A 17,365-nucleotide genomic window follows, 5' to 3' on the forward strand; every position below is an offset into this window, starting at 1 on the left:
CAGCATTGGGCACTAGACGGAACAGGAAAACAAAGCCTTCTTTTCTCTCTGAGGTACACACAGGTCCCATCCTGTTGTTAGTTAGATCCTGGAAGGGCCCTTTACAAGAGGACATCCCTTGAGTTTTCCTGCTGTTTCCTATTGGAGAACAGGGCATGAGGTGTGGATGTCTGTGGCAGGCAGCCCTCGTGCAGCCTCAGCCTCACCATCAGGTACACCTGATCCTCTTGACTCCTCACCATTTATATTTTAGTTATCAGACACTCTTATCCGAATGACATACAATCAGTGCACTTAACTAAAGTAGGTAAAACAACCACATGGAAGTTTCCACCATCCCCTTTCTTTCTCCATTTACAGAACTCACTATTTCCACATTGCATCTGTAGGCAGTCTGTAGGCAGTCTGGGCACACAGTACAGTACACTCTGTGACACTGACTATACCATTTAGCAATGCATCAGAACTAGGAGGAGGCCAGCTAAAGAAAATGGTTGGCAAATATTGAAACGTGTGTGAGTGTGTACTGTGTAACCAGATGACATAGAAGTAGCAGCTAACTGACAGACTTTGAAGTATCACAGCTTTGGAAGGCTGGTAGTGTGGTGATAGCCAATAAAAAGACAGACATGGAATTCAGAATAAGATCAATTCTGAATTGGGAGTCTCTAAAGCCAGTTGCCATTCCATATTCCATTGATATCTTTGCCATTGCATTGATACCATTTTCATGGTCTCCGCTTTGTGGTTTTCAGCATACACCACACATACCACCATCCCTCCACCAACTGTCAGGGTTTCTCTGTGAAGATTGACCATGACTTGGAGGACATTTGTAACAGCTATCTCTCCAACTGAACATATCCGGGTCTTGGTTGGCTCCTTCCTGGTATTCTTGGCATACAGTGTTCCTCCTGTGCTATGGAGGGTGAGTGGATTCCCCTGCAGGGAGGGGCAGATGGAGACCTTGGCTTCAACTGTCTGATCAGGAGAAGAAAATGGAGGTGCATTTGACACACACTCATAAAAGAGGCATTATAAACTTGGGTTGGACAAGCCCTGAATGCTGATTTGCTGGGTATGACAACATTTATTTTTACTGCTCTAATTACGTTGGTAACCAGTTTATTATAGCAATAAGGCACATTGGGGGTTTGTGGTATATTGCCAATATACCACGGCTAAGGGCTATATCCAGAAACTCCTCGTTGTGTTGTGCGTAAGAGCAGCCCTTAACCGTGGTATATTGGCCATATACCACACCCCCTCAGGCCTTATTGCTTAATTAGACTACAACCCACAAACTTTTTGACTTTATAACATTCCCAGAAGGCATGGATTATTGAGTCATTATTCGTTTTACATGTCAGCTATGACTCTGCCATTGTGCTGTAGAATGTATGTTTTTTGTATCTTGAATAATACCTTCTAAAACATTCATTTATTCTGGATTAAGAACTACATTTCCGTTAACTGTAATCTCATTAGTTATGTTTCAACATTCCTTCCATCTTGTGCCAACATCAGTTATTTTTAAGTCTGGGTTCCAATAGTTTAGATTTTTTTTATAAGAGATTGTCAGTTGGATAGGCTCTCTGCAAGGTTCTGCATAGCTTACCTATCATATGAATATCCCTTTCTGACTCAAATAGGATTCCCTCAAGATTGCTCTGAAGTCCAAAAGATTTCAAAACTAAATGTTGTGACATAAAACTTAAGTTGCATGTATTTGAAAATATCTACATTGGTCAATCCAAAATTGCTTTTAAAAGCTGTAATGGGAATGTATTTCTGTTTTACCAAGCCATGCCTTTAATTTTCCATGTGGACCAATTTATCTGTGAATTCTGAAACACTATCTAAGGATTGATCCATAAGAATGTGTTTTTTGGGAGTGATATTGGTTCTTGTAGAATATGTTTCATTTTCTTCCATATTGTTATAGTGTTCCTAACTATGAAGTTAATGTTCTTAGCTTTATCCTTTTAAATTACACACGTAAAAAGATTCTGGGGATGAACATGTGCATCTTCAATATGTATCCATTGTTCCTCTTTAGTGCATTTAACTATATGTTGCAAGTAAAAGCCTTGGGTAGCGATTTGATACATTTTAAAAGTTTGGAAGGTTAAAACCCTCATACTTAGGAAGATGGAAAACTTTCCTTTTTATTCTATGAATGTCATTTGTCCATATAAAGTCTGTTATGACCGAGTATACTTTTTTTAAAGAATATCTTTAGTGGGGTAATTGGTATTACCGAAAATAAATATAAAAAACTTTGGGAGCCACGCCATTCTGAATGATTTATTCTACAGTACCTGTAAGATTTATGGGAAGATTGTTCAATTTAATTAGATCTGCTTTCACATTGTTGAGTAATGGAATAAAGTTATCTTTATATATTTGTTGTTTGTTGTCACTTATTAAGCAACAATATTTTTGTGGTCCACTTAAAAGGATTGTTGTAGATTGTGAGTTATTGTTTTTCTTTTTCCTATTACCATTATCCACATACATTTTACATCCTGAGATTTTAGAGTATTCTGAAAATATTTTTAGCAAAGGGGACATTGAGTTTTCAATATTGGTCAAGTACATCAGGAGATCATCTGCAAATAAGTTTACCAATACTGATACCTGTTACGTTTGGGTCCTGTCTAATTCTTTCTTCAAGATGTTCAATTGCCAGTGCAAACAGGAGAGGGGAGAGGGGACATCCCAGTCTTGTGCCCTTTTCTAAAGCAATTTAATTAGACGTCTTATTTGTGTATAATTTTACTTTAGAACATTTATATAATATTTGTATTAAATGTATTATTTCAGTTGGAATGTTGAAAGCTTCCAAAGTTTTGAATAGAAAAGCCCCCCCTTCTTACATTTACATTTAAGTCATTTAGCAGACGCTCTTATCCAGAGCGACTTACAAATTGGTGCATTCACCTTATGATATCAAGTGGAACAACCACTTTACAATAGTGCATCTAAATCTTTTAGGGGGGGTTAGAAGGATTACTTTATCCTATCCTAGGTATTCCTTAAAGAGGTGGGGTTTCAGGTGTCTCCGGAAGGTGGTGATTGACTCCGCTGTCCTGGCGTCGTGAGGGAACTTGTTCCACCATTGGGGAACAAGGGTGGAGAGGGTGGAGAGAAAAATGTACATTTTAAAGTTAATTTCCAGCAATTCTACACATTTTGCCATGGGGCGGAATTAATTTTTGTTCAGATTTGAAGCTAATTTCCTGCAATTCTACACATTTTGCCATGTCTTATGCTATGATATCTGAGTGATATCAATGGGGGGCCCTGGAGGTCAGGGTGCTGACATGGGCTAATTGAGTGACTGTGAGTGACTGAAATAACAAAACCAAATAGCTGATTCACAGCCAAATATCGAACTTGTACATTGTGTATTCTACTAATCTATCTCTCAACAGTATGTTGAGACCCCGACTGAGTTCCAAAAAATACATATATTTTTTTGCAGTTTTAAAGTGAGTTTTATGCAGCTCTACACATTTTGCCAAGGGGTGGAGAGAACAACTTGTAATTTTATAACATATTTTTTGCAATTCTACACATTTTGTCATGTCTTATGCCATGTTAATGATATATGAGTGAAAGTGATTAACAAAATCAATGGGGGACCCCTGGAAGTCAGGGCCCCTGGGCACATTCCCTGAGTACCTGGTCGGTATTCGGCCATGATTACTACAAGTTTAAATAGCTGGCTAGACTAAGTTACCAATCTAAAAATTGTTGGCTGACATTGCTAACTGAGTGACTTTTGATGACTGACATAACAAGAGAAAAATTGTTGATGAACAACCAAATTTGAAACTTGCACCTTGTGTATTCTACTATTTTAACTCTCAACAGTAAATTGAGACCCTGCTTATGCCTGGAGCCGGCCCTGGAAAAGGCCATTCAAGACAGTTATAAGCGTTTTCAGCATCAACAGCCATTATTGATAAATCTATATCTTGTTATGTTGCGTGTTATATTAAACTGAAACATGTTCTTGTATTTGCTAGTAAGTGTGTAATTTTTATAAACCCTGTTTGTTTTATGTGTATCAAGTCTGGTAAGACGTTTGCCATTCTATTGATTATAAGCTTTGTTATTATTTTATTGTCACAATTTATTAAAACTTATGGGTCTATAATCAGTCGGAGACCCTCCAGATTTTCTGGGTTAATTACAACATTTTCATTGATCGGAAACAACAGTCCTATATTCATTTCCGTTTTATTCACCTGTAAGAAAGCCTGTCCCTTTAAGAGTGACTCACGACATCACAGCTAGCAGCACCAGCTCACAGTGTTAATTAGCCTAACTCCCAAGTTCAGCTCGCTACCTGTGGCTGTGCAGAGAATCTCCGGTTTTATAACATGTTTTATCCTTCCTTGTGAGTGAATGCAAGAACTGTACAGTATTTGTTTCCTTATGTTTCATGAGGAAGTTGTCAATGTTTTAGTCATATTTTTGTCATTGTACACAGTGGCGATTTTAGCATGCAAATCTTTGTGGGGCAAACTCTTCCCAAAAAATGTATGCATGCCAGCAAAGCCACTACACAACACAACACTGAACAATACATGAATTGCACTATAACGGTGACAAACGGAGCCCACAAACGGTGCCCACAAACTGTTAGGGCCTTAATAAAGCTGTCCCAACAGCAGAGTCCCAACACCTTACCACTGGTACACCTGGCTATCAGCGGAGCCTTGTATGGCAGCAAAACAGTTCATTCGGCCTAATTTAGTGCCTTTAAAAAAACAGCTGATATGCCTGACTTGCTTAAACAAATGTGGTTTCTACTGACACTTGGATGTACAAACCATGGCATAAGGGAATGACGAGCGGATAAGAGGCAATCCGTAATTCCGATTAAGACGTTAATGAGCGAGCTAGGACGGACGTAGTCAATATAACTATCTGTTCAGCATGGGCTACTAACAGCTTACACAACATACACTTAGTTTTACTTCTTAGCTACAGTATACATATCTCCCTGGCATATTACATCATTTATGTGGCAGCATACAATACATTTTTGGACTCACCTTGTGTTGTGCTCACTTGAACAGGAAGGTGGCACAGCTGTGCTCACTTTATGGTGCTTTCAGGACAACTGGGAACTCTGAAAAAAAGAAGGCCGAATCATGACGTCAGTCATCTTTAAGGTCGGAGCTCTAGAAAGAGGCCTGAGTTCCCGACTTGGAATTCCGAGTTGGATGACCGTTCAAAACTTATTTTCTAGTTGTCTTGAACTCCCTGAAGTCTGAGATTTCCGAGTTTCCAGTTGTTCTGAACGCGGCAGAAGTCATGCTGGATTGACAGCATGGCCAATGTTGAATGTTTATTTTTTTAAGCTTGGAAAAGAGACCCTTAAACCCAGACTTGGACCGCACACCCACTTCACTGAATAGCAGGCTTTGCTTTGCAATGCTTGCAGTTAGCCACTGATTCCTTCCAAACCACTCATTGTTGAATTTGCAATTTCCAACTTGTTGTGTAATGTTTATGGCCGATGAGCACCGATACATTTTATCCATAATTTCTCTTCATATGACAAGGATTGAAAAGGATTTGCCAGTAGATTTTCGACTTGATTCATGATGACGACTGCTAGCTAAGATTTTGAAGGTATGATGTTGACATGATCAGTCCAATCAAAGCTACGGTAGATATAACATGATTTGACTAAATTTTATCTGTGGCCAACAACCTTGAGCCTTCTTGGATGGGCACTTCTAATGTAACTCTATGGTAGCACCCAAGGGGCTTGAATTTTCGAGTACCTCAGCAAAATTTGTAGAATAGTGAAGACATCAAAACTATGAAATAACACATATGGAATCATATAGTAACCAAAAAAGTTCGATTTGAGATTCTTCAAAGTAGCCACCCTTTGCCTTCATGACAGGTAAGGGTTATTTGACCAAGAAGGAGAGTGATGGAGTGCTGCATCAGATGACCTGACCTCCACAATCACCTGACCTCAACCCAATTGAGACGGTTTGGGATGAGTTGGACAGCAGAGTGAAGGAAAAGCAGCCAACAAGAGCTCAGCATATGTGGGAACTCCTTCAAGACTGTTGGAAAAGCATGCCAGGTGAAGCTGGTTGAGGGGATGCCAAGAGTGTGCAAAGCTGTCATCAAGGCAAATGTTATCTTTATTTATTAAATAAAGTGTGGCTACTTCGAAGTATGTAAAATCTAAAATATATTTTGTTTAACAAAGCTGTCGTCAAAGCAAAGGGTGGCTACTTTGAAGAATATAAAATATATTTTGATTTGTTTAACACTTTTTTGGTCACTACATGATTCCAAATATGTTATTTCATAGTTTGATGTCTTCACTATTATTCTACAATGTAGAAAATAGTAAAAATAAAGAAAAACCCTTGAATGAGTAGGTGTGTCCAAACTATTGACTGGTACTGTATAAAAACTCCAAATAAGCTTTGATGTACAATTAAAGGTCAAATACACTGCATGTAAAACAGTCAGCAATAATCTAATGAATTCAGAGCTTTTGAAATTATACCTAGGCTGAATATATGCCTTACACAAACGTAAGACACACTAATAATTGAATTATGTTTTGCAATAATCACTGATCTGGCTTTCAGGTCTGTCTATAAAAATGTCATTTTTGTTACAAATTTAACCAGAACCAAGCATAATGTACATTCATTAATATGATAGAAAATGAACACCTGCCTCATAAACAATATCTCAAGGACAAGCCCACGTGCCAGTGAGTAGCCGGCTAGTATTTATATTTCGAGTTCAGCCAACTTGGATCTAGGTATAATTTCACAAGCTCTGAATTCAGCTAACAAGGCAAAACAGTTGTTATAAACACAACCTTCTGTCTGTCTCCAACTGTTTGAACAGCATGCTAGCCTGTCCACTTTGTCCAGATGTTTAAATCAAGTGGCCTACCTTATATCTCAGAATGAGAACGAGTTGCCAATTCCTTATATAATTGTTTTATGCGTATTGCAGATTTATAAAACACAGACTAAACAGCTAGTATAGCAATCTTTATTTGACTAAAATGCTGCTAGCGATACGTGGTACCGTAATGTGCACACGACCAACTGAGCATTCATGTGTCAGAATGAAGGTTCACTGGTACATCCGTTTTAGTAGTGTCTGCTCTTCTCAAAATTTTAGGAGTTGAAACATAAACAGGGTATGGTCCGAAAGGTTAACTTCTCATCTAATACAGTAAAATAATATCAGGAAGAAGGGATCTCTCATCTTTGTTGTTGTGAGTGGTAGGGAGAGGGGCTTGGGAGAAAGAGGCGAAGCGGGAGGTTTCACTCTCGCCAAAATCAGCCCAATACGTTTCTATGCGCTTAATTTGAACCTAAGCTTGTCGCCTGCCTTCTCGCCTTTGGGACAACGACTCCCATTGTTAGGGCTTAGACATGAGCATCTCGTCATTATACAAATCAACGGTGTAAATGGGACAGCACAGAAGGAGCGAATGAGACGAGACCAAAAGAAAAACATGAGAGCAAGCAGACATAAATGCTCATAAAAACGAAAAAAAAAAAATATATATATATTATTCTGCGATACAGGCATTTGGAATATCGTCTGAGACCAGCCATCCGGACAGCTGATGAAACGGAAGAGTATTTCTGTCTGTAATAAAACTCAGTCTGATTGGCAAGTCCTGGCTCCCAAGTGGGTGGGCCTATGCCCTCCCAGGCCCAACCAGGGTCTAATTCATTGATTTAAATCGACTGATTTCCTTATATGAACTGTAACTCAGTAAAATCTTTGAAATTGTTGCATGTTGTGTTAATATTTTTGTTCAGTATATTTAATAAATATGATGAAAGGGTTTCTGAAGGAAAAAGTGCAATTTTTGCTGAACACAACGTAGGCTGAGATGCTGGTTCTGGTAAGGAGTGAAATCTCCACTGACCTTGTATAACCACATTCCTTCATGGCACTGCCCTTATCTTGCCATGGACTGTCTCTCCACACCCAAACTGCCAACCTTTATCATTCACACTTTCTCACACATGCACAACACACAAACCTCTTTCTTCCTCCTAATCTAACAGACCAACAAGAAAAGGAACAGGAAGGCGAGGTCGATAATGGTGGAAATTAAAAATTCAGTGCCTCAATTAATAAAATTATGTTAATGGAGGTCAGCAGAGGCTAAAGCTCTGTTGGCTGGTTTGGGCCTCAGTCGGAATAACACTGACTGTGTGACTCAAACAGCCCCAAAATACATAATAAATCAATTAATGAAGTGTCATATCTGGATCCTTAGGGATCGCTGCACAGCCTGAACAGCCTGCCCTGTCTGCTGTCCATTCAGCACTGCTGTCAAGGGAGCATGTGAGGACAATGGAGGAAATACGTTTGTAGCGATCTCTGCTGGTGAATATAGGAAACTGCATCTTAGTGCATCATGGAAGTAATGGAAAATGGGACAACAGTGCCACCTGCTGTCTCATTCATACCAGTACAGGGACGGAGTAATGCAAGGTGCAGTAACAATAATCCCATTATCCATTATCTCAAAGCCATCCTCACTGACACTGTGGTTGTGTCCACAACACGACTGTAATGTAGTCAACCTGGAACGTGCCCAGTATCTTTCTGGAAATCAAACCTCAGGGAAAACACCAGGACTGTACAGCGCTCTGACATCACCAACATCTGGAAGAGAAGCCAGCCAATCAAAGACGTCTGCACAGCAGCCAGAGAGCAGCCAAGAAAACAAAGAGCATCATGCAGGAACTCCTGTTCACAGTTCCCAGTTCCCTACAAACACGCACACGCACATATGCACGAGTGCATACACACATGCACACGCACGTGCACACTCACAGTTCGTAGTATAAAACAGGGAAACAAGTTGGAAACAACTTTCTTCTTGTTCAAATTGAGAGCATATTGGCTTGGGTTAGATCTCTGATGAATGTAGGCTAGGATTGTGTAGTCACAGGAAGATGCTGTCTAGTTATAATTACAACACACTGGCCACAACGTCGGTAAAAGTATAGAAGTGCCAGCCTACAGTGGCATATACGCAAGCGCACACACACACACACAGTTACTTAATCTTGAATGTGCAAGTAGACAATAGTATCCCTCTCTACTGTTGCAAAGAATTACTTCATTTTGAGTGCACTGGTGGTTAAATATATAGAGACTTGTGATTGGCTTACCATGGTCATATGACTGCAGACGCTTGGCCTAGTAGTTGAGCTTTCCATATGGAAGGGGTGCTCAGTTACATTCGGCAGTGGGTCTATTTTTTCTTTTTTGGGGGGGCCGGAACAGAGTTATAAATAATTTGTACACTGCAGAATCTCAAACAGATATAGTATTTGAGAAAAATATAATAATTTCAAACCTTGATTACATTGGGATATACGATCACATATGCCACTCTTCTTATGTGTGGGGATACTTGGGAACAGATTTCCTAAATTAAAATCACTTTGAGCTCATGTTGTTTTGTTCTCAGGTGACTTTGGGGGCCAAATAAAATCACACACGGGCTGAATTTGGCCCGCAGGCCACCCATTTGGGAACTCTGCCATATGGTACAGATCAGATGAACACCAGGGGAATTACTCCATGCCTAAATTTACATTGAAAATCACCTCTTAAAACACGGTAAAGATTCAGTACACCATCAGAGGAAGCCCCGTCTTCCTGGAATAGACTCTCTGCTCTGTAAAAAAAATAAACTCTCTCACCCCTCTCTTTTTCTCCTCTCCCTGAGTTTCTCTCTCCCAGTCTTTCTCTGTTCTCTCTCTCTCCTTCTCTTTCTCTGTGTCACTGTCTGTCTGTCTGTCTGTCTGTCTGTCTGTCTGTCTGTCTGTCTGTCTGTCTGTCTGTCTGTCTGTCTCTCTGTCTCTCTTTCTCTCTGTCTAAGGAGACCACCCAGGATTATGTTTTCACAGCAAGCTACATCTCCTTGGACTCAGACATAGGCTATAACACACACCCCAGTTCTGTAAGGCATGAAGCTGTCCAAACCAGAAAGACTACGGTGTGGATAGTGGATACCTAAGGCCATTATCAAACTGTTTTAAACAGCAAATCCCCTAATGATGTTTTACCTAATTTAGTTCAGAATTAGCTGTTATGTGACATCAGTGTTGGCCTACCAGTCCAGGACATGTGTTGCCTAATCATGGTCTTCTATTCTACTCTGTTTTGCTCTTATCCTTTACAAAACAAAGGAGTGATCATAAGAGAATTAAACTAGACTTTGTCTGATAGTAATTGAAAACACATAGCCTACAAAATAGCCTAGTTAAAAACTACAACACCATCCATCTCTCTCTTCCCTTTGAAGATGATGGGACAATGAATAGGCTAGACCAGGGGTATTCAACTCTTACCCTAAGAGATCTGGAGCCTGCTTTTCTCTTCTTCCTGATAATTAATTGCATACACCTGGTTTCCCAGGTCTAAATAAGTCTCTGATTAGAGGGGAACAATGAAAAAAGCAGTGGAACTGGCTTCAGTGAGGTTGAGTGGGCTAGACAGAGGGAGATATGAACAGACCACAATCAAATGTATTTAATTTTTTTGTAGGCTACTCAAACAGCAACAGTGTAATACTTTATAAATGTTCCCGTTAGTTTTGAAATAACACAACGATGCTGAATAGTGGCCCCTCGTTCATGCACTGACTTCCAGGGGAAACCGCTTTGTTACGAACTGTATCCACATTTTACGCGGGTGAACTCAAGTCCGCCTCAATTAAAAACACAGCAGGCCTACCCAGAGAAGTAGGGGTTTTGGAGAAATAACGGGTACTGTCTCTTTAAGATCTCTTGGCTAGTCTGCTTCGTATTGATCAATCCACCATTTTCCAACACACAGCGGCGGCAGTGGTAACAGCGACGGCTACTGCGAGAGATAGCCCTACCTGGAGACGCCAGGACCCGGGGCAGTCATGGCAGCGAACATGTACCGGGTTGGAGGTAAGGGGAACACAGTTATGGACAATTTAGTGTCCTTTATGTCGCGTTCTCCCTGGTTCGTCGCGGGTTTTGCAGCCATGGTTTTGTCCTTTTTTTTTTATTTCCTAAAGCTAAAGTGCCTTGTGCTTCAGTCAGTGATGAAGATGATGGTGACTGAGGAGGAGGAGGATGGTGATGAAGAGTCTCGTAGGGACCCCGGGTTTTTTCCCCTCGTTGTTTCTAAACGTATCACTGCTGTTACACAAACCAATATGGTCGTCTTTAGTTAACATTTTTTAGTTTTTATTAAAATAATTATTCAACGATACGCTTTTAAAAGTAAAGTTTGGCTTGCCAGTCGGCTAGCTAACGCATTAGTTGGCTAACAGGCTATTTGGCATTTTGTATTTTGAGGCAGAACACGAAAACGTTACTAACTGCTGCTGGTCTCTGAAGTTGTACTTTCAGAATTATAATAAAGTACAATAGTGCCTATTGTCTAGTCAAAGTAGCTGTATTATAACAGACTGACCTTTTTGAATTTATATCAAATTGATCAGCATTTGCGTTTCATAATATATACAACTTTACAATAACAATAGCTACCTAGCAAGGTTAGTCTACTCGGGTTGAAGTTGACTTAAATGAGTTTCCGACTCACCTGGCTCGTTCAGTGCATGGGAATAGTTAGTATACTGAGGTCCGGTGTCACACTCCCCTGCAATACATTTAAATTAGTTTGTCAACAAATTGGTAACTGTATCCAGCAGTAGTCTAGTCGAGCCACAGGTTTTAAACCAAGCTTCATTCATTGTCAGCTGGTGTGAAAATGTTTCTGTTTGACCACAACAGTGTGTGTCAGCAGCACCAGATGTGGATTGTAATGGATGGGGTCAATGGGACCAGTCATAGAGGAAACCACTTTTACTTATTTAACTATTTAACATAGAGGAAACAATACTATGTAACAACAATAGCCTAGCCTACCCTCTAACTATTAATTCATGTTAACTGTCTTTCAGTTGTTTATGAATCATTTGTTTGTTTGTGAGACAACTCTGTCACACTAGTGTTCATAAAATATAGAGTTTAGTTGGCACTGTACAGAAATGGTAACAGTTATTCTGTCTGTCTGCTTGTTATCATGCTGATTCTGCTTAATAGAGGACTCATTTCATTGTTTTGGAAAGTGGGGAATTCAAGCCACTCATTGCTGTGCACACAGTTGGTGCCACAGAGTAGTTTATGGCAGATCATTTTAATTGATAGCTGGGGAATGCATCTTTTTGACAGCAGATTCATTACAGCGGCGCACTCATTTTTAGAAATGATGGACTTTTGATGGAACTGTTTGACAGTTTCTCAAGAACCTCTGATGAATAGCCATTCAATCAGTGCCAAGATAGTAAAGGTAAGCCTACATTTTAGAGGGAGAAATTATTTAGAATAGCCATGTCAATCAATAAAATGTATTTTATGAAACCCTTTTTACATCAGCAGTTGTCACAAAGTGCTTTACAGATACCCAGCCTAAAACCCCAAGGAGCAAGCAATGCAGAGGCAGTTCAGCGCAGTGGCTAGGAAAAACTCCCTAGAAGGCAGTAACCTTGGAAGAAACCTAGAGAGGAATCAGGCTCCAAGGGGTGGCCAGTCCTCTTCTGACCTGCTACATTCCCTTTAGGTCCCGTTTGGCCCTACAACCACAGTCGTTGCCTCAGCTCTTTGGTTCAATGTCGAACCGCTCATGGCAGTACACTGAAATCTAATAAGGTCCAGGATCAAATGGATGCCACTCTGGGTAGGTGCCTTGTCCCCTTCTCCAGTCTAGGGCATTGCCTGGCATCTGAGCAAAGCCGAGTTCCCCTCAAAGATAGCTGACACTTAAAAAGACAATGCTGTAGACAAGGCTGGATCATCACAGAGGCAATGAGGAGGACTTCCCTTGTGGCTGAAGCGTGGACAAAGCCTGTCACACATACACAGTAGGCTAGCTAGGCCCTAATGTCTTTGTTTCCCACAGCAGATTACTCTTCTGGGCCCTCAACATTTTCTACCCCAAAGTCCATTTACCCTTACTCCTTCCGATAGATCACTTATTTGTCTTTGTTTTCTGTAGATCACTCTTCTGGAGAGCGAGCCTCATCTGGCATTTAGGGTCCCTGACCATTTTACCCTCCAAAACCCAAAGGAAATGATAAAAACAAGGGTCTGTATGGTTGTTGGTTGTTTTTCATTTTGGAGTCACACAGCATTATTGTGAACTAACATCATAGTATCCTAAACTGATCTCCTGTCCCTGGCATAAGAGGAAAGTTGCTTGATCAGTAGCATCAATCTGGCATTTTCAGCTTATTGTCTTGGCTAACACGCACTGAATGAGCAACAAATTGTCATCATGGCCACTTTCCCTGTAGGTGTGTAGTCTCAGGCCCCCTGGGGTCAAAGTTCAGGAGAGGATCCAGGTAGTTGGATGCTTGGACAAGCTTTACTATTCAGTTGGATTGGCTCTTCTTTGGTAAAAGCCCCCCATGGCACTATCACATGGAATCTTCCTTACAAATGTGATTGGCTACATGTCATGCAGAGAGTGCATGATGGGATCGATGTTTGGGTAAAGGAAGACCGTAAGGACAGAAAGCAGCAATATCTTCAGCAAGTGGCCCTCAGTGGAAATGTCAATCACTGACCCCTTGAGTGTGATGTACTTCTGCGTTGCTTGGTCTCTGGGCTTCTGTATAAGTACTATGTGACAAGGGCTTTATTAATACATTTGATGTGATTTCGATCCGTAGCAATAACCGGAATATTTTCCCAGCAGAGAACATATTGTGACGGTAAAATGACAAGTGACCAGTGGCAACACAGACGTTTGTACACTGCGTCTCCTCAGAGCCAAACTGTGGTAGACAGCATCTCTTTGGCAGCAGAATTGATACAGGCTCTCTGACAGAGGGTGAACACACTGCTCAGATAGGAAAAAGGTGGAGGCTATGCCTTCTAACAGTCACAGACAGTATGGAGGATCATACCAAGTTTGGCTAGTGTTAGAACAGGCCCTGCATTTTCTTTACCTATCTGAGTGAGATAGATGGACAGACTGTCTTTGGGGCTCAGCTACATGCTACGATTGGCTCTGAGGGAATTTGACTGCACTGTGACGTGGCGGGTAGTGATGGCGCATGATTGGCTGAGGCCGGCAGTGGGGGAGGGGTGGGGGTAGCAGACGCTGGCTGTGGGCACATGCAGGCTGATCTGGCAGGAGGGTAGGCGAGGGCTGGCAGAGACAGGCAGGCAGGAAGAGTGAGCTGGAGAGACGGGCAGGCAGGTTTGCCTGTTCTGTATGTTTTTTTTAAATTACATTTTTGAGCTCTTTTGAAGGCTGTGGTTGAGCATGTTCAGTGTAAGATTCGCTGCATGTTTCCCATTAGTAAACCGCTCAAATTGAGTTGGTTAGTGTACTTGCTACAGGAGTACACACGTGAGTGCATGGCTGGACATGTACAGTGCCTCTGGAAAGTATTCTGACCCCTTGACTTTTTCCACATTTTGTTACGTTAGTCTTATTCTAAAATGTATTAAATAAATACAAATCCTCATCTACACACAATACCCCATAATGACAAAGAGAAAACAGGTTGTTATACATTTTTTGCAAATTTATAAAAAATAGGAAACAGATCTTATTTACATAAGTATTCAGACCATTTGCTATGAGACTCAAAATTGAGCGCAGGTGCATCCTGTTTCCATTGATCATCCTTGAGATGTTCCTACAACTTGATTTTGAGTCCACCTGTGGAAAATATAATTTTCAATTGATTGGACATGGTTTGGAATGGTCCCAGAGTTGACAGTACATGTCAGAGCAAAAACCAAGCCATGAGGTCGAAGGAATTGTCCGTAGAGCTCCGAGACAGGATTGTGTCGGCACAGATCTGGGGAAGGGTACCTAAAAATGTCTGCAGCATTGAAGGTTCCCAAGAACACTGGCCTCCATCATTCTTAAATGGAAGAAGTTTGGAACCACCAAGACTCTTCCTAGTGCTGGCAGAAGGGCCTTGGTCAGGAGGGTGACCAAGAACCCGATGGTCACTCTGACAGCGCTCTAGAGTTAGTCTGTGGAGATGAGAGAATCTTCCAGAAGGACAACCGTCCCTGCAGCACTCCACCAATAAGGCCTTTATGGTAGAGTGGCCAGACGGAAGACACTCCGCAGTAAAAGGCACATGACAGCCCGTTTGGAGTTTGCCAAAAAGCACCTAAAGACTCTCAGACCATGAGAAACAACACTCTCTCTGGTCTGATGAAACCAAGCTTTAACTCTTTGGCCTGAATGCCAAGCGTCATGTCTGGTGGAAACCTGGCACCATCCCTATGGTGAAGCATGGTGGTGGCAGCATCATGCTGTGGGGATGTTTTTCAGCGGCAGGGACTGGGAGACTAGTCAGGGTCGAGGAAAAGATGATCGGAGCAAAGTACAGAGAGATCCATGATGAAAACCTGCTCCAGAGTGCTCAGGACCTCAGACTGGGGCGAAGGTTCACCTTCCAACAGGACAACGACCCTAAGCACACTGCCAAGACAACACTGGAGTGGCTTGGGGACAAGTCTCTGAATGTCCGTGAGTGGTCCAGCCAGAGCCTGGACTTGAACCAGATCGAACATTTTTGTTGTGCAGCAACGCTCCCAATCCAACCTGACAGAGCTTGAGAGGATCGGCAGAGAAGAATGGGAGAAACTCCCCAAATACATGTGCCAAGCTTGTAGCGTCATACCCAAGGAGACTCAATGCTGTAATCGCTGGCAAAGGTACTTCAACAAAGTACTGAGTAAAGGGAATGAATACTTGTGTAAATGTGATACTTTTACATTTATTTTTAATAAATTTATTTTTAATACATTTTCCCCCCAAAAAAACCATCTGTTTGCTTTGTCCTTATGGGGTATTGTGTATAGCTTGAGGGGGAAAAACTATAATCAATTTAACAAAATGTGGAAAGTCAAGGGGTCTGAACTTTTTTAAGATTATTGAAATGTAATTTATTTGTTACATTGCTCTTTGCTTATATGAACCGGGGGGTGATAGATTGACTGGTATCTATCAGTACCAGTCAAAAGTTTGGACACAGCTACTCATTCAAGGGCTTTTCTTTATTTTTACCCGCAAAACACCAGTCTCAACGTCAACAGTGAAGAGGCGACTCCGGGATGCTGGCCTTCTAGGCAGAGTTGCAAAGAAAAAGCCATATCTCAGACTGGCCAATAAAAAGAAAAGATTAAGATGGGCAGAAGAACACAGACACTGGACAGAGGAACTCTGCCTAGAAGGCCAGCATCCCGGAGTTGCCTATTCACTGTTGACGTTGAGACTGGTGTTTTGCAGGTACTATTTAATGAAGCTGCCAGTTGAGGACTTGTGAGGCATCTGTTTCTCAAACTAGACACACTAATGTACATGTCCTCTTGCTCAGTTGTACACCGGGGCCTCCCACTCCTCTTTCTATTCTGGTTAGAGCCAGTTTGTGCTGTTCCGTGAAGGGAGTAGTACACAGCGTTGTACGAGATCTTCAGTTTCTTGCCAATTTCTCACATGAAATAGCCTTCATTTCTCAGAACAAGAATAGACTGACGAGTTTCAGAAGAAAGTTCTTTGTTTCTGGACATTTTGAGCCTGTAATCGAACCCACATTTGCTGATGCTCCAGATACTCAACTAGTCTAAAGAAGGCCAGTTTTATTGCTGATTTAGTCAGGACAACAGTTTTCAGCTGTGCTAACATAATTGCAAAAGGGTTTTCTAATGATCAATGGGCCTTTTTAAAATTATAAACTTGGATTAGCTAACACAATGTGCCATTGGAACACAGGAGTGATGGTTGATGATAATGGGCCTCTGTATGCCTATGTAGATATTCTATTAAAAATCAGCCGTTTCCAGCTACAATAGTCATTTACAACATTAACAATGTCTACACTGTATTTCTGATCAATTTGATATTTTAATGGACAATTTTATTTTCTTTCAAAAACATGAATTTCTAAGTGACCCCAAACTTATATATATTTTTTCCTAGGAGAGCAGTGACCTGCTCAGTCAGACACGAGATGAAGAGTTGGACTGGACAGGATGGGGATAGACAGTGGAGGGAGACTAAAAGGGGAGACGAGGGGAGGGGTTTAGCTCCAGGCAGCCTATCAAGTGTGGGGTATGATAATCTGACATTAGTCAAGTTGCATGCAGGTTTAAGAGGAGAGGCACGCACTCTACTAAGCCTAGGGCCTGAGCAAGAGAGAGAGGAGAGGAGCAAGAGGGAAGGAGAGAGGAGAGGAGCAAGAGGGAGGGAGGAAAGAGAGAGGAGAGGAGCAAGAGGGAGGGAGGAAGGAGAGGAGCAAGCG

General features: G+C 41.4%; 1 protein-coding gene across 1 annotated transcript in view; it reads left to right on the forward strand.

Moving 5' to 3' along the window:
• Positions 1 to 10,653: 10,653 nt before the first annotated feature.
• The window catches only part of mta1 (metastasis associated 1), a 42,389-nt gene continuing 35,677 nt past the window's right edge, over positions 10,654 to 17,365 (forward strand). The window contains exon 1 of the mRNA XM_014195485.2: positions 10,654 to 10,991. Within this exon, the coding sequence (XP_014050960.1) occupies positions 10,964 to 10,991 (28 nt within the window). The 5' untranslated portion in view covers positions 10,654 to 10,963. The remainder of the gene's footprint in view (positions 10,992 to 17,365) is intronic.

This window comes from Salmo salar, chromosome ssa01 (assembly GCF_905237065.1).
Source record: "Salmo salar chromosome ssa01, Ssal_v3.1, whole genome shotgun sequence".
In the NCBI taxonomy this organism is placed as follows: domain Eukaryota; kingdom Metazoa; phylum Chordata; class Actinopteri; order Salmoniformes; family Salmonidae; genus Salmo; species Salmo salar.